Raw genomic sequence first — 18521 nt, 5'->3', positions numbered from 1 at the left:
TTTTAGCTCAATCAGTCCAACAAGGATACTTCCTATATGAAGCGCTTAGCTTGCGGGTGCAGGACTGAAAAAGTACGATTGATTCAAACATCTCTCCAGCGACATCTTTTCATTCCTCTTTCCAGCTACGTCAGTCAGTTTTACGTGTGCAAACAAGTGCACCACCTTGAATGCCTTCAAGGAGAGACTGTCTGAAAACAACCACAGCTGTATGATTGGCACACGTCATCAGGAAAGATAAACAAGTTTATTCCAGCACCTCTGGCCTTTACAAAACAGAAATGTCTTTATGCAGAGTGTACAACCTATCCAAGGATTCAGATGTGTAATAATAATAATAATATTCTTTTTTATAGTGTACTTAGAATAACACTGGGTACAAGCTGAACTCAGTGGCTCAGCTGTGGAACACATTTCAATAGTGAGCCAGTCAGTATGTGAATAAGTGCTCACAGTGTGTTCGTCCTTTAGTGCTATCAGTCAAGGTTAAGCCCATTAACTGGCCGCACTATATCTGACATGATTACATCGCCCATAACCCTACCACTTCCCACGGAGACTAATACCTTGCCTTGTAGCTAAGTGTTATTGCCGCTCAGTAAAACCCCATGATGCTAATTAACTAGCCAGAGTGAATAGTTTCCAGTGGAGTTTTACAGATGCTGCTACCAAGAGTTATGTTTTATTAGTGACTCTTAAGGGTAATGCGTAGCACTGCCAGTAAGGTCTGACTTAGGTTATATCATTTTACACTCCATCTTAGATTTGATCTGCCAGTGATAGCTTTTAAAGATAGTGCTGCAGTGGTTTCAGAGGCAGTCAAAGTGGGTGCCAGGTGGGATGTGTGTCTACGTCTTTTTTTTCATCAGACGAGACACCGGCCTTTTAAAATATTCTCCTACCTCCGAGCTTGATATGACAGCTCATCCAAGAACTGTCCAAAAATCCTCCTTCCAACTATCTTGTGATCCATATTCCATCCACACATTGACCCGGCTCTCTCCCTCGCTTTTATCTTTCCTACCCCGTGAACATCCCTGCCCTTCCCTCCATCTATCTCTAACCTCCCACGAGCCACCTACACCTCCGCCGTGCCAATTAACACGGGAGCACAGTCGCATTGCGCTGCCCTTTGACCCCCATCCCTGCCCGCTGGAGCAAGCAGGACCCAAGACCCGCGGCTTCAGTATTAGTTTGTCACAGGACCCTGTCGCGAGGGGTCTGTGATAGATGGGCCCCGGTGAGTGAGTCTGACCCACCGTGCTGCAGCTCTCATGCGGATGGTGCGCGGGAGCATTGATTATGATGCTACTTGTCACAGGGGTGAATCAGGGCCGAGCTGATGGCGGCAGGCCGAAGACAAAAGAGACCAAGGTTGTGGATGAGGTGCTGTTAGATAATGTGATGAGATCTGATTTGTGCTCTATCGATCTTGGCATCTCGCAAGATTGTTTTCATAAAGCATGATTTGAAACCGTGTAGGGAGTAAACAGTGTAACAGTGACTCACCTCATTATATCACAACGCAGAGGTCTCCATCAGTGAGGCGTGAAATGAAAAATGTAAAATGTACAGAATTGCTACAGTAATAGTCATAATCTGAATTTGTTATCCTAAACAAAAGGGAATATAGCAGTGTCTACTCTAAATGTATACTCTTAGAAGAAACCTATTCTGTAAACCTATTGAATTCTACAGATACAGTTGATTAAAATGATTGTTCTCACCCTAGGGGTCAAGGTGGTTGGAATACATATCTGATTTGTAACAAGTAGATGAATGGATAGAGGGAAGCAGAACCCTATTAAATAAACACCCCAGTAATTCACCTTTTTGCCTCTATGAGTTATTAAAGTAAAACTATTTTAGATAAGAGTTTAACTGCTTACAACTCATAGACATTTTAAACTTGGATGGGTTTTAAGATTCTTTGCCACAAAAATGTCAAAACTAATTAATTAAGTTTGTCATCACCTCATGTGCACCAATCGACTGACAGTTGATTGTTTTTCATATCCTCGCAACATTAATATATAACGTCCACACTCAGAGGACACATTGTGGTCTGTCCATAGAGGACAGTGATCCACACTCAGTTTAACTGTGTTTTGTTTGAGTTTTGTCTCCAGTGTCTCTTGAAAAACGGGAAATATGATGTAACTTTATTATTCACATATCTAAACGGTACATGCAGTTGCCCTAAGACATGTAATCACTGGTCAGGAGAGATTTTACTCTTATGCTTTGAATAATAACAAACCCTAGTGTCAGAGAGAGAACACTCTTAACTGTGAACGAAATTGTGCAAATCACTGAGGGAACAGCCCGTGTGTGTGGGGGGGGGCCTGACGCAGCAAAATCCACCTGTTTTCCTCCCTCTCCCTCCTCCCCTCCTCTCCTCCGCCTCTTACTCCTCCGCCCTTGCTCCCAGCTCAAACTGCGGCAGTCGGCTAATTAAAAAACATGGCTGTCCTTAATTATTCAGCGGCGGGCTAATTGATATTCACAGAGGCGTTCACCTCGCCTAAACGATCCGCTTAATCTGACCACCGCGGTCTCACTCCGAGCCGGCTGTCACCCTCAGCTATTGTGCTACTGTACTTACTAATAGACCAGGGGGCCAACGGCTACAAGCAGGGGGGAAAGTGAACGTTTGCTGTTGGTGTTAATGCGGTTTCCCTGGCTACAAATAGCAGCATGTGGGGAGGTATTGTTGTGAGTGTTTGTAGCTTTACTTTGGTATTTTTTTCTTCTTCCTCTTTGTTAAGGATGGCTGCACAGGAAAATTAGATGGCGCAAGAGGCTGAATTAAATAAAGTGAATCAGCCTGAATGAATAACATCATCCTCGGGACTTGCAAAGTTTTAAAATTGCTCTTAAAATAAGGAAAACTTGTCAGCATCAGGTGTTTCCTCTTTTTCTTTCTCATTCCCCTCTTTCTAACTTCTCTCATCTTTTCTGAACTTTATGATCATTTCCTCTCATCCGAGGCTCCGTGTCCCATCCAACAGCCAGCTCTCCGTTTTGACACCTCTCTTGATAAATCTCCTTCCATTGTCCACTCCTCTTTGTCTCTTATCTCTCCGTTCCCCCCACTCTCAAGTTCACTTTCATTCCCCCCTCCAGCCCTTATCCCAGAGCTCTCCTCCTCCTCCACCCGCAACCGCCTCTTCATTTGGGGGACAAAAGGTGCATGGGCAGTGGTGAAGTCTGTCCCATTGTTTGGCCTTTAGTATGATTAGATTATCTCTAAAGTCGGCTGAATGGGGTTAATCAGTCGGAAGTAATCCTGACGTATTGTGAGTCTGGGCCTATGTGCGCAGTCGGAGAGGTGGGCCAACCTGCTCGCATGGAAATTGAACACATGCACGGTCGCACACACACACACACTTCGATGCACAAAAGTGAGCAAAATCCCTGGGTACACATTTCTGTCACCACCTCTCTTCTTTTAATGACCCCTTTAGTCTCGCCCTCAGCACACATTTATCTCTCCACCCGCTCTCTGTGGGTACAGCTGCTCCGGCTGGTGTGAACGTGTGTGTGTGTGTGTGTGTGTGATGATGTGTGCCTCTCAGAACAGCGTCTCAGCTGTTGTTTGTATCTTTTGTCTCTCTCTGCCGAGTTAAACTCAGCGGTCACCACCTATCGGCGTAACATTGAGTTTGGTCACACTTGTGACAGGACACGACCCCCTGCCAGTCCTCTCCTCCATCCCATCAGCCCCTCCTCTCTTCCTCTCCAAGTTGAGCCGTCGGTGGGAGACAGCTTTTTGGCACCTCAGCCGATGTAATCTAGCCCTGTCAAAAACTTTGCCACTCCATCCTTGAAGACCTGATTGCACTCTCGGAATTGATAACACATTTAAAGGTCACACTAGTGGCTGCTTCCGCTCTACATGTGGCATACTTTAAAGTGTGTACTTCAGCCCACATCCAGCCGGCACTATCATTTATCTAGGTTTAAGTCCAATAGATTCTGTCATGAAGTCCATGCAGCGTTTTCTTTTTGTATAACACCGGCGGCCACAGAGTAGCACTTCAGACTCGTGAGGCAGACGGTTGTGTGACCGCGTAAACAAGACCTGCTAATGCTAGGTTGTGCTGAGGGCTGTAGAGATGGCAGCAACTTTGTCATGCACGCCATGACAAAGTTTGTTTGTGTGTGTGTGTTTGTGTTGTTGTGAATGTGATGAAGTGCAGAGGTGTTTTTTCCCCCATCTTATCTGGCTCTAGAGATGCCACAGTGTGTAGGGGTGTGTGCGGTGTTGGTAGGTTTCTCTCTTGTGTGTAGTACGTGAGCTCAGAACATCCCCTTGACTTTGAAACTTCCCCACCCAATCATCCCGTGCGAGGACGGCCCCTCAGTGACTCTGCCCGCTGCTCATCAGTGTGCCTCGAGCGGCGCTGTTGTATTGAGTGGGTTGAGCAGGCGAACACAGATGGTTATCAGTGTCAGTAGAGATCGAGCACGGTAATGCAAATTCCTTTTCCCCCTTTAAACGTTGTATATCTTTTATATTCTCTCTCCTACATCCTATAGTGCTCTGTCGAAAGCAATGGCTGCAAGGCTCTATCTCCATGCCTTCTATAATGGTGGATTGTGTGTGTGCATGTGTGTGTGTGTAAGCCAGTGAGTGAGAAGATTGAGAGGATGAAGTGTGCGAGTATTCAAGCAGAACACTGTGGCAGCCAGTCACCCTTAGCCTCTGAATACTAAACCTTTCCAAATGCCACTTTGAAGAAGTTCATGGATGAATCAGTGCCTCTTCACACTTTTTTTTCTCTCTGTCTTTCTGTCTTTCTCCTGTTTTCTCTCAACGCTCCCCTCATTCAGGAGATTGGATTGAAGGTAAGTCTAGAGGCCTTTACCTTCACCGAGAATCCACAGTTGTCTTTCACTGTTTTTTGGCGCGATCGAGTCAAGGATTCCTCTTCCCTTTCAGCTACCTTGACATCTTACATATTTCTTCCCAGCAGGTATTTCAGCGGCTCCATATTTATATGATCCTTGTTCCAAATGCTTTGTAGAATTATAGATGAGATGACAACTCCGGCTTGTTTCTGAAGATTTACAGGGCTCGACAGCGGGAGCGTTTCACTTGCATTTTTGACTAAAAATAGGTTTGTGAATAAAACGTATAACAAAACTTAGCTCAGGCAGCCAACACCAATGAGGAGGAGACAGTCATTGAAAGGGATTGGTGCGATTAGTTGACTCAACTAGTTAACTTTACACTACATTACATATCATTTATATGATTTCTTTATCCAAAGGGATTATTTTAGTCAGTAAAGGTCTTTTTCAACTAAACATTAAAGTGTAAAGTAAATAATTTAACAGAACCCAAATTTGATTTCAGTTTTTAAATCCTATTTTAAAGCCAATCATGTGATCATAACAATCAAATGATGATTAAAAGTAATTCAACAATTCAAAATATGTGGACTCCATTGTGTCACTGGCCCTCTATAGAAGTGTAAAGGTGTTTGTGCCCCCCCCCCCCCCCCCCCCCGTCTGGCAGCAGATACATCCAGGTCTTATCTGTCCTGTATATCACCCAGAGAGTCAAGCGTACGTCTAGTGAAGGTCATAGTCGAGTGGAGGACAGTGGAGATAGGTACAGGCTAGCTAAATATATATGCCAGACGGTGGTGCACGTTCGCACGGAGGACTGATGTTATCCTCTTGGCTTGATAGTGGTTCGGCCGAAGATTGAGCACAAGGGGACAAAGACGCTCATACAGTGGCTGCCGAGCCATGATCAGTCTCACACGCATGGACACTCCGGAGTATTTTTTTTTTTTTTCGAGGCATTGAGCAAAAACGTGCTCCACATCTCTATTTCGCGATTCTCTTGTGTGTATTTATATTCTGATTGGTTTTGTTAAAATTGGTAATGCTCCACTGGGCACATGAGTAATGTTTTTTCTTGTCTTCTTTTTGTATGTGCGTGTGTGTTTGCTGCATACTGTGCACATACATTGGTGTGTGTGTTTGTATGTGTGTGCGTGTGTTTAGGCCAAGCAGCTGGAGGCCAGAGAAGCGGATTTGAAGAAGCAGGATGTTTTCTACAGAGAGCAGGTGGCGCGGCTGGAGGAGAGGGTAAGAAGATGTTTGACGCATACACAGTAGCTCTACCGCTCACTGCAGAATGAAGGGATGATATTTGATTCATTTTAAATGATGATTTATTTTCATGCCTTCACATTTAATCAGTAAAGCATTGATAAGCCTTCACTTAGTGTAGAAAAATGGAAAATCACACCTTGATGGATTTTTTTAAAACTTGTTTCATTGACTGGGATGGTAAACCATGAAATCTATACCACATGACAGGGTGGTGAGCCTAACAATGTTGTGATGCAGGTACAAGCACAGTTAGTAAAATAACTAAACCCTGTTTGGTTCATTCATCAAGCATCAGTGCTGTTTTCAACAACATACATGCAGTCGCCGACATGCAGGGACCAGTGCACGCAGGTCTGTGCACACAGTTCAGCCATCATACCCAGTAGGCTTGCTCATAATGGGGCTCAGCCCAAATACGGTCACATTTCTTCTTTCTCCTCATCCCGCTGCCCCACTGTTTTTGTTATCATCCCTTTACTTAAACTCTGCATGCTTTTCCAAGCGTGGTGTATCCCTTTCTCTCTCTCTCTCCCTCACTTGTGTGCCTTTTGGGATTCTCTCTTTTTCCATTCGTCCACCTGAAGGATAATAGGTCAAATCTCATTCATCTCTGCATGCGTCTTCCTGTCCCCTGAAAATGACACTACCCACGAATCTCATTGTCAAACCAGTGTCCTTCTGAAGGGACAAGGGTCAGCCGCCCTGCTTTATCCCCCTTCAAGTGGCAGCTCCTTGCTGGTCCCAGTGAGACATGCCTGCGAGGTACAGGGACCAGGGTCAAAGGCCCCTTTAACGTGTGTTAAAAAATGTCGCCCTCACGCTGCTCTCAAATCACAGGCGTGTCTCAGGAAGGATACAATGCCCTGTTTAATGTGCCTGAAATGACACTTTCATGCTGGGAAGGAGTTTTGTCCCCTATGGAGAGAGCAAAAAGTCAAATGCCCTTTACGGTGAAAGCCAAATGGAAATGTCACACTGTCATGATCAAGACACTGGTGCATTCTTATTCGTAGAGGCACACACGAAAACAACAGTTGCACAACATCCCATCCTCAGTGGGCACTTTGTCCTCTGAAGGACCTCTGTGTTTTTTTTTTATTTGTTTAAACAAAAAACCCTCTTGGTGAGGATGTGAGCTGTGGCTCGGACCGTCTGGTCCACAGATGCTTTCCCTGATCAGCATCACCACCGCCTTACTCTATTGTTTTTTTTCCTGCGAGCAACAGGGCTGGAGTCGAACACACAAAGAAGGTTTGTAATGCCCCTTGTTTGTTTTTTTAACATGCGTATCGTTAGCTGTTTTTTTGCATTGATGATTCGAACTCAAGCCGTGCACGTCTCCACGGTTGCTGTTGAAAAATAGTTTGTCACCGAAGCCCAGTGAATCTGTTGGAGCCTTCGTCTATCATGGAGCGACGCATTTACTGGGCAGATATGAATATGAAGGAGAAAATGGGACAGACAAGTCGTGCCACTATGAGGTTATCACTCTCCAAATCCAGACTCTGATGGATCTAAATATACGTAAAGGTAACAATGCTTTTTTATTATTTTCACTATAGATTTGTTAGCTCCCATTTTGCACAAGACATTCCCCCTTTGAGTCAATCAAGCTCACAATGTTTCCCTCCGTCACTGAGGATTGAATTCTTAAGCCAGTGGCTATTGAGTGGTAGTGGACCTCGGTCAGTAATTGGAAATGCACTGGTCTGTACAACTTGTGTTGGGCAGCAGAGAGAAGAGGAAGCCATTTACTGACGTCAGGGTGAAATTAGGTGTAAATGAATCGATGAATCATTTGCAAAGAAAACATGTCTGTGTCCTTTTGTAGGTTTATGTTGTGGCAGAATACAGCTGAGATAACACGATGATGGAGACATGCTGCCTTTGTCGCACTTGAACTTCCGCGGATCCAGCTCCACTGTTTGAGCTTCTCTTTTCTTTTCTCATCTCCGGACTGTGTATCTCCACTGTATTGGAGCAAATGTGAAAGCCGATGGTCCAAGTGATGAGTCCCAACAAACGCAGGCGTTATCGACTCCAGGCTCCGGCCATCCATCAGCCATGTTGGCCGCTGGTCAATGTTCCTTGGATCAAAGTGTCAACTAATCACCTTCACACCTCAGAGACACAAGAGATTGAGAGAGAGGGGGAGGAAAGAGAGAGATGGACAAACACCAAGGAAAGAGATATCGAATGGACGGTAGACGCTAAAGGGAGACTCGGACAGGTGGAGACATATAAAAAGGATTTTACCTGAGAAGGTTTAGAGAAGGAATTCGGATAAAGTGACATTGCTGAGTGAGTAATGGAGGATTAGAGCAAAAGACTAAAGTAAAAGAAGAAAGACAGAAGAGCGATAAAAAGACGAAATGTCGACTAAATGATAAAGAATAAGAGAGGGTGGTAAAGAAAAGGTTGAGAGAAACGATAATGAACAGGAACAAATTAAATGTGAGACACAGTACAAAGAATGCACACTGATTTATTTATGCACAAGAATGAAATAATGAAGTTATTACATTTCCAAACCACTTTATCACCAATCCCTGCGCACAACCACATCAATTCATTTTGCAAATGACTCCACGAGATGTATGGCCCCGCGGAGACAAACCACAACAGAAGCGGGGACCATATGTGCGATTTGTGTGACGGTGTTTGATCCTGTGTGTAATGGAGGATCAATTGTGGGCATATTGCATGTCGCCTAACTGTGACTGATTGGGACTCCATGGGGGGGGCTGCAGTTTGTTGGGACTGTATTAACAATTCACCTTTTTCTTGCGCTGGCCACAGTTCCCCATTTGGCTCCCAGTCCGGCCTCTGTTCACTCCCCTGTTCACCTCACCCACTGGAAACCCAACAACAACATCCCTTTTTGTTTTGTTCTCAGTAATTCCTGTTTGGTTAATTACATTGATACCAGAGGAAGGCGCTCGATACGTAAAGACAGCACAGAGAACAATTTACAAGAAGATACAATTACAAACAGACAGCGAAACACAGATGAGCAACAAACGACATAAAGTGCTGCAGCTCGAACAATATCGATATTTGGGGACTGATATAAATGTTTCAAACAAATGGCAGTGATTCCTAGATGTTATCAAACCCTAAAGACAAAGAAGTGTTATTGAGGCTTAATATTTTACAGCTTAACTGTATTATATATAGCTGTACATAAAAAGAAAAAACAATTACGAGCAAATATATAGAACTTGAAATTGTTTAAGACAATGCAGAGGAGGCCTGAAAAAATAGTATATGGATAATTTAACAGGTTTTTCTATAAATGAAGCTAATGAGTTATAAGTGGATATTTACAGCATATACCGTCAAGAAATAATTCCAATCTTCCAATGGTTTCGGATTCTTAAGAGTGAGAATTTGATGAATTATTAGTTGAAATCAATTAAACTTAAATATCTTTGTGTTCTAAATGCTTAGATGGACAAGACTACTGAACATGCTACCTTAATATCTGGGAAGTTGAGAGGGCCATTTATTTCCCTGTCTTCTGACACTAATGAAACAATACCACAATCATTAACAGATTAATCAATTATGTCAATTTTAAAGCTCTGATGACATGTGTGTATTACACAAAAATAACTGTTCCTGTGTAGGTTGTCGTGGCACACCATGCTCTGCAGTGTGGGAGTAGAAATAAGTTACGTTCACATAATAAAACTTTTATGAGCGAACATAAAGTAAATTCCTAAACGTGTGTAACTTCGGGGAAGAAAATGAAGAATGTGTGACACAGAATCTTTTTATACGACATGAGTGATGTGTGTGTATTGGAGGGTGGTGAACAAAGCAGTGGATACTCAAACCAGTCCGCACCATAGTAAGACGGATGACATGTCTCTACTTCCTCATGTGGTACAAAAGTGAAGCCAAATTGTCCAGGATACGGCTTCGGCCATCTTTCAAAGAAGTTGCTCTTCTTTTAGATCTTTGTATCAAGCACCTCGATTGGCTGTCTCATGATGTCTCAGCCCGTCCTTATAGCATTAAACATAAAATTAAATTAAATTTGAACACTTACTAGCGTATTATCTTTGAGAATAATGGATTTGATGTGCATTTTTTACATTTTACTTTGGTCCATGTCCCATCAACTAACATGGAGGAGGCTGGCTTTATGTCTTATGCTCCAGCATGCCACCAAGGGGTGATCAAGGCAAATTGGCCTCACTTCAGGGGAGCTGTCGTGTTGTCCCATCTTCAGAAACAATTTGGGTCCACACAACACTCCACAAACTCAGACCCTGCTTCCTTGTTTTGGTTGTAAACCTCTAGATTTGTTCTTTCTGTGAGAAGAAGAAGTTTTATTTCGGCTGCAGTTTGTACCTTCAGTTTAATATCATCTCCCGTCACTCGCCCTCCCTCTCTCGCCTCAGGTTTCTCCCACACACCACCACAAACAGGCCGAGAAACCAAAAGAGAGAGAGAGAGAGGGGGGGGGGGGAGAGAGAGAATATAAGTCTGATATATATTACACGTCTGTTCCAATCCAACACGGCCATTCATCAGAGGGGCTTCCAGTGACAGGCCATCACCAGGCTCCCAGACAGCTCAGCCCGCTGCCTGGGCTGCTGCCGCTCTTTGGGGCCACCGCTAGCAAATAGCCCCTGAAAACAATATCTATATATTTATTACATTTTCACTCAATACCTGCCCTGCTGTAAAACAATCTCATATTTAACAATCAACTCACCCATGTTTTCTTTTTCTTTTTTCTCCTGATCACGTCTCATTCCACCCCCACCCCCCCCCCCCCCTCCCTTACCAACACATCTGTCTCTCTCTATCTCTCCCTTTTTTTTTCTCCTCCTGCTTTCTTCTCTCAAGTGGTGATTTTTTTTTTTTTTTCTCCTCCTCCATGCCTCAATTTCATTTTTTTTCTGAAGGGATTTTTTTTTCCTGTCTTTTTTTCGCCTTGTATATCGATGAAATTGGATTTTTCTGCTCTCCCATGGAGGACAATCACAGCAGCAATTGCCATCTCATAGCAAAAGTTCCACAGCACTCTGAAAGGAAGAAATACAAGGGGAAGAGCTTTAAAAAAGAAAAAGCAATGGCTTGGATCTCTCTATCTCTGTCCCTGCCTCTGACTTGGTATCTTCATCTCTCCCCCTGTCTCGTCTTCTCAGTATCCCTCTCAATCTTTTCCCTCTCCGACTCTATTTGGGGAGACTTGAGGGCTTCCTTGCTCCTTGTTGTGTGTTAAAATCAAAATGCATAATACTCTTGTTTTGCTGTGTTTGAAGGAGATGACGAAGAGAATTTCTCTCTTACACTAAAGTGGTCAGTAGTTTTTGTGTATTTGGTGATTTGGTCACAACGACATAGCATAGAAATACTCCACAGGCTAAAATGGTGAATGTCTTCACTTATTAGTCAGAGATGATTGATTGGTGATGTTTTTTGTTGCATAAACCTTTAGAATATAATACAGTGTGTGTACATATACAGAACAAGTGGTTTGCAGGATAAGTGATCCAAAAATACACATTTACAAATGGTCCACATTGGCACATTTAGTTACCTTTGGCCTCCAGATATGGTCCTTTTAGGAGTTAAAGTGTTCATGGCAATTACGGAGAGTCCTGGCTCTCTTATCTGTGCATCTCCACCAGAGCATGATGTCATGCCCCTCAAGGCAAAAAGCTTGAAGTGCTTACTCAATTCTGCGTCTGCAGGATGAGCTCAATAACAGTTTACCAGCCTCTTTCCTCCCCTATGAGCAAGTTGCAGTGAGTCACACGGCAGAAGTCTAATTTTCTCTCGCTCTGCAGTACCATGATGTCTGCCATGGTGGGGTTTCTCCCCGTTCCGGCCCTCCTGCTCAGCAGCAGATAAGAGAGAGAAGCCATCAGTACGGGGAGTTATTTGTTTTATTCTTTAAAAAAAATTGCACTCCTATTCTCTAAATTGAGCTGCAGCCTGTGTTCGGGTGCAGCTTCTATCTTCTCCATATCGCTGCAGTGCATTAGCAGTAATGACTTAATTTGTCTATGACACCCCCCCGCCAGCGTTTTGTTTGGCTCCCAACGAGCTAAAGAGCTAGTGGAAAGCAAATTGGGTAAATGGGATGAAAATAAACAGAAACACAGTTGTAGTCAAGAGATGGTGAATACTTGATTGCACACAGGGATATTCACTGTACCTTGTTTCAGTTGCGTCACAGCTCTTTATCCATTGACAAAGATCTACCCTGCAGTGATGAAAAACATATTTCTCCCAGACTTATATCAAGGTTGTATTTTACTACTCCTATTTCTTTTTAAACAAAAATTTTGGTCAAGGGAGAAACGTTTTCAACCTTCTTCTCAAGGACAATAAATTCTAGTTAAAGGCTAATAAAGGGTCAGGGCTACTCTTAAAATCAGTTGGGCCAACAGCAGGAAATCACAATTTGAGGCCACTCAGTAATTACACAAATTACCCAATTCTCTGCCTAGTGGAGGTCTGTGTGCCGCTGTTTATATCTACACATCTAGCCACCGCGGTAACCGTATGTTTGTGTGTATGTGTGTTGTAAGTGGCCCTGCAATCATGGTCCCACGTGGCCTTTTGTCCTCCCAGGTGGATTAGTGTGCTGATTAGTGCCAGCTTTGCCATTTAGGCAGGTATTATTACCTCATGCTTAGTATTCCAGACAGAGACCCGAACCCATCCAATCCCGTCTCCCTCTTTCTCGTCCAATGCCTCAACCTCGGCACCCAGGAGAAGTCTTATTCTCGCCTCTTTAGTAGCCCCCGAAATCTCCTTTTAGTCTTTTTTTCTATCTGTGAATAAGCTTCTCTTTAAATCCCTTTTCTTAGCTCTTGACAGTTTCTTTGTCTTCACTGAAAACCACTTGATTCGAGGCCAAGAGGGCACTGATACAGCATGAGCTTACAAGTTAACTCTTAAACTTTGGAAATGCTTTTTCATAGTGTTTTACATACAAACTAATGTCTGCCTGAGGGACGGCTGCCGTGGGCCGGCAGAGCATTCAGATCCCCCTTTACAATTTATTGTTCTATACCATGTTTTTCAATGTCCATATTTTCCAAGAACAACAAAGCAATAATTCTAACAGTCGCATACAACCCCCCCTTTAAATCAAATTCATGCCTGAGCATACAAGGAAATGTACGTTTCTTGGATTTCATGATCTAATTTTTACTCATGGGACACGAGACGTTACATAGACATCAATCATTTCCGCTCAATTAAATGTGACACTTGGACTGAAGGCATCTCGTGAGTGATAAAACAACAGGAGGATACAAAGTGTGTTTCTGTAGAAAAGGTGTAGCAAGAGTCCAGGACACGTTCGTTAAATCGCTCTTTGTTCCGGTTCAACAGATATAACATATTTATGATGTTTATACTATTTAGAAATATAGCTGTGTATTATTATAAAGAACAGTTTCCATGTTGATAATAAAGTACAGTATTTTCAAATGACCTCCATGACTGCAGAGTGTGAAAAATTAAAGGATTCTAGATCCAAACCCTGTGTACGAGTGTCCATTCAAATGAAGCACACTCAAATCCGTCTCAGACCTTTTGTCAGCATTGTCATGTCCCATCTTCTTTTAGCCCTACAACACATAACTATTGATCTTTTCAGCAGTGCAGTTCATTCCTATTGATCTTTTCTGAACTATGATAAATGTCTTCCCTGCGAGGAGGTTAGGTCGGGGCAGATGGGACCAAGAAGCTTACATTCATCCCACTTCTACAGTAGATATATCATTCATGCAAAATAATTGAAGCTTTTGGTTTCCATTAGATAAGATCCTGTATATCATGCATTGCGTTACGCAGTGCTGAGTTGATTGTGTTCGCCCAACAACACCACAGGCAACGGCACAAAACTTCTAATTTGACAGATTTCATAGAACGTCAAATTATTCTTTTTATCCATATCTTCCTTATCTGGAGACGTGGCTAGCGATTGACATCCTGCTCGTTTTGTCCCTGGGTCAAACCTCACACGACTCAATCAAGCTATCCATCACTCTTTACAACCTCTCACCGTGTGATCATAAATGTGCATAGCAGCCACAGAGGGCTGGCAAACAGATCTTCCCGGAGTAGTATAAATGGCATAAGAGCTGGGTTATACGGCCGTGTTAGAGGAGGTAATTCAGGCTGAGTGGTCCTGCTACGGCTTCATTTGCTATGGGTCACCTGGGGATTATGACCGCTGCTCTGTGCGCTGTTGACTAGTCACACTCTGACCCTACAGGATTACTGCCCGTTATTACAGCAGTCATTTTTCTGAAGGGATAAGCACAAATGCACATGTACACACACACACACACACACACACACACACACACACACAAACACACAAATACCAATAATTCACACCCTCACACCAAGAGGACAACATGTAGTGTGTGCACACACGCTCAAAATGACATGGAAAGAGAAGAAATCTTCCAACCTACATACTCCTCCATGTTATTGACCGTAAATCTAACTGGCAATAGACCTCTGGCCTTAATATCCCTGTCAATCAAATTTTTAATGAAGTTTAAGTGATGTTAGCTAAGGAAGGGTTGTCTGTAAATACTGTAAATATAGATGGATGACGCCCCCCCTCTTCATCCTACTATCCAGAAGCTCAGATATCCCTGGTTTGAACTCTGGTATCTTGCACATTTGGAACCAGAGGCTGCAGAATTGTGATCAGGGAATGATGTGATAAGAGCAACCTGAAATTAAGAAACCATCTTTGAGAAAAATTTATTAAATGTGTACATTGGCCTGTTAGTTTGATTCATCTCCCATCCATTAACATGAATAAACTGAATGTTTGACCCATACTGCAGTGAGCCATCGGGTGGCAATTGAGACGCTGTGGCTTCACATTTTAGGAGCTGTCATGTCCTCCATCTTTATATTAAGATTATCGTCTAAACTGTTAAAGTGTCATACTCCTGAAACGTTTTCTTTTGGTCTTAAAAGCTTCAAACTGAGATGATGAACACTTAAGAGACACAATCACATTTCCATGTATTTCTCTCACTCACAAGTGTCTCTGTCTTTTTGTCTCTCTCTCTGCAGAGCGCTCAGTTCTACAAGGTCACCACCGAGAACTACCACAAAGCTGCCGACCAAGTGAACGCCAAGTTCAAGTAAGTTCAAGTGATCCAAGGTAGATGAAGACTTTAGATCTCTTAGTTTATACCTGGATCAATCTGACTTTTGCTATTCCTTCCTTATCTTAAGTTTTTTTTATTTATACAGAAATCCTTATGTCACACACATCAGGTTTGTGATCTCAGGAGGCTTCATGTGTATTGCTTCACGGAGACAGATAAAGTTAAAAGCTCTATTTACACAAAAGATTAGAAATCCATGTGGACTGACCGGTGGGTCCACTATTGAATTATGTCAGCCACATTCTAACCCACGCCTTTCAATCAGAACCACATTAGCCCGGCCCATTAGCTGATGCTGATGATGCTGATAAGCCAGATTGCATGATATAATAACAGGGCTTTTTCTCGTGCTCTTTTATTATTTCACTATTACAGGACTGTCTTCTATTGTGTAAATCTTTATCTTCAACCAGACCTTAGATTATTAAATCAATTGTAGCAGTTACATCATGGTGTTTCCATATCAAGAAACTAAAGATTACCTCTGTGCTGCAGAAACAAGGTCTACATCGGCTTCTCCTCTTTTGACTTAAATTGCAAGTTCTACCAATCGTGCCGCCACCCCATAAAAACAAAGAGTTAAACATCCGAGTGGTCACTGATGTAGCACACATCCGACACATATATGTAACTCAAGAAGGTGCAGAATCCCTCCCCATCCGTGTTCCATCTGTCTTCTTAATAAGAGGCCATTAGGCTCCATAGTAATGTAGGGAAAGTGGATGAGGAGCCTGCAGGAGGTGGGGCAAGAATGGGCCCTGGCTCTGAGCTCTCCTCCAGGGAGGCTAGGCTAATTGTGTTAGCTTGTCATTAGCCAGCGCTAACACTGGGATCATTGTCTCCCTCAGAAATGCTGGAAAGTGATTAGCCCAGTCCACCGGGGGTTGAGCTCGAGACTGGTGGAAGCCGGAGCTGAGACTTTTCCAAATCAAATTAAAGAAGAAAAAAATAAAACATGGAATAACATTAGTGCCAAATGACGGCGCTAACTGAGAGCAAATGTTGGGCTAACGCGCGGGCAGTCATGTGACACTGGCCTTCGCGCGGAGAGCAGCGATTGGTGGATTGGATTATGGTGTGCATTAGCAGGCTTGTGACTGCAGCTATCCGTGCATGTGTGTGAGTGTGCACTAATGAAATGGCGGGAAGGTCTGGTCTTACAAGACAGGGGCAGGGATGCATTGTGGGGATCGGAGCGGGAGGTTAATTGGATTTAACAGGGTGTGTTGGACCCGTCTTTGTTTACGTGTGCGAGTTCATGCGCCACGGTGTATGTTTGCATGCACTCATATCTCCAACACAATAATGTGAACCCTTCCTCAAAGCCCGTTCTCATGACAGATACCCTACAGAGATAAGATGCTATCTGCCTCTGTTGAATAACGGGAGGAAATATTTTTTGTCTAACACTGGCTTTTGATTTCCTCAAAGCTGGAAAATGTCCCCCAGAGATGAAAAAAAACAAAAAGAAGAAAGAACGCAAAGGCGAGGTCTTATCCATACTTGATAGAATTAACATTTGATATGTTAATGGGAAAATGTTATAAAGTGCGCGAGATGACATCTTTCTTATTAGAATGTCTTCATTTCCCCGCTGTGGATCGTGTCGGCGCGGCTGTAATGAGAGCGATAGCACTCTAGGGATTGATCAGTGTTAGGGCTGATATGAACGTATGGTTTATCAGAGTAAAGCAGAGGATATGTGGGACCACGAATGTAGAGGATCATAACATCTGTGTACATGTTTTTTGGGCGACTTTTAGAAAAAGGAACAGGGGGTGCTGCAGCTTTTCTTATACTTCTCTGAGTTCTCTGAGTTGATGCTCTGAAATAGTCAACATGGGAAATAATTGCTTCGGTTTGAAACAAATATTAGTCTGGTATTGGGGATTGGATTCCACTGAAATGAAAAAATCACTCCCGTTTTGCTCTTTTGGACGACTTGACGATCTCTAGTGCCCGGAATAGTCCTGCCTTTGTGTGTTAATTTGGTTTCTTTGTGGTGTGTGATATACACAGGTTATCCACATAGTGTACAAATAGGTTTCAGCAGGAGTGGTACAGTGCTGTCATTTTGTTTAGCGGTGTTGAAAGAAATATATTAAAGTGTGAGAGGTAGGGACTCAAGGGAGAGAAGGTGTGTGTGTCTTTGTGCAGCCCGATTTTTTGGTGTATGTGTGTAGTTGTTCTTTTCCTTTTTTCTCAGCGTAGGTGTGCTGTACATCTGTTCGCCGCCGTTCTCCGTATTCCCACCTGAGTTTTCTGAGGATGATGGAGCTCTCCCGGCCCCGAACACCACTGCATCACTCTGACCTCATTACATCCACACACACACACGCACATTACATTCTGTCACACTTTTACAAGGCTAAAATTCTCTACTCAAAGCCAGCGCAGTATAAATACAAGAAAGAATTTCTGTGATGTCATGGTTCAAAAACTTTTCCCCACAAAAATGCAGCGACTGGAACAATATTGTCTGAAGCACGTACTGGTAAAACTGTAAATAGGCCCCTCTGGCGTCTGAAATGGTTGCTATGAATCATAAACTCCAGGCCATCACCCTGCTCTCAAAGACCGAGACAAAAGACGTTTGGTGTACAGGTCTTCTATAAAAGGGTAAAATATACACAACATGTATTAGATAAAGTAACAACCCGGTACGTCCGACACACGCATGCACAAATAAGACCGAAGCTTTTATTCACTTACCCTGTGACACTGGGTGTAGATAAGAGTTCTCAGATGTGTGTGCGTGTGCAGAAAGAGGCTCTACCCCCCCCCCCCCCCCCCCCCCCCCCCCCCCCTCTGCAGCTGATTTATATGCTGCCACATTCACCACTAGTGTTTATCCAGGTCTGATGCATCACACTGTCCAGCTCTGAATGTGTGACCTTTACTGCACCGCATGTATGTGTGCATACATATGCGTGTGAGTGTTTTTGTACGTGGAGATGAATGCATTTGAGTGTGCTGACGTTTTAGCATGTGTATGTGGATATCTGCATTGGAGAGTGTGTGTGTGTGTTTGTGTGTGTGTGTGTGTGTGTGTGTGTGTGTGTTTAAAGTCTCGACAGGCTGAGTTTGACCCAGTGGGGCTTTACTTTGAGATGCGAGCTGACAGGCATGAAGGGAAATGATAGATGTGAGATTATGCGAAAAGAGACGGAATGGGGAATGAAAGAACGGCGGCGTGGCGCTAAGCTCTCCTGT

General features: G+C 43.4%; 1 protein-coding gene across 1 annotated transcript in view; it reads left to right on the top strand.

Moving 5' to 3' along the window:
• Nucleotides 1-18521, top strand: part of chchd3a (coiled-coil-helix-coiled-coil-helix domain containing 3a) — a 62810-nt gene that overhangs the window by 31803 nt on the left and 12486 nt on the right. Inside the window, exons 6-7 of the mRNA XM_053415321.1 lie at nt 6022-6105; nt 15211-15281. Of these exons, the coding sequence (XP_053271296.1) occupies nt 6022-6105; nt 15211-15281 (155 nt within the window). The remainder of the gene's footprint in view (nt 1-6021; nt 6106-15210; nt 15282-18521) is intronic.

The sequence above is a fragment of the Pleuronectes platessa genome, chromosome 22, assembly GCF_947347685.1.
Source record: "Pleuronectes platessa chromosome 22, fPlePla1.1, whole genome shotgun sequence".
Lineage (NCBI taxonomy): Eukaryota > Metazoa > Chordata > Actinopteri > Pleuronectiformes > Pleuronectidae > Pleuronectes > Pleuronectes platessa.
The sequence above is the reverse complement of the archived record's forward strand: the minus strand, read 5'-3'. Positions and strand labels throughout refer to the sequence as shown.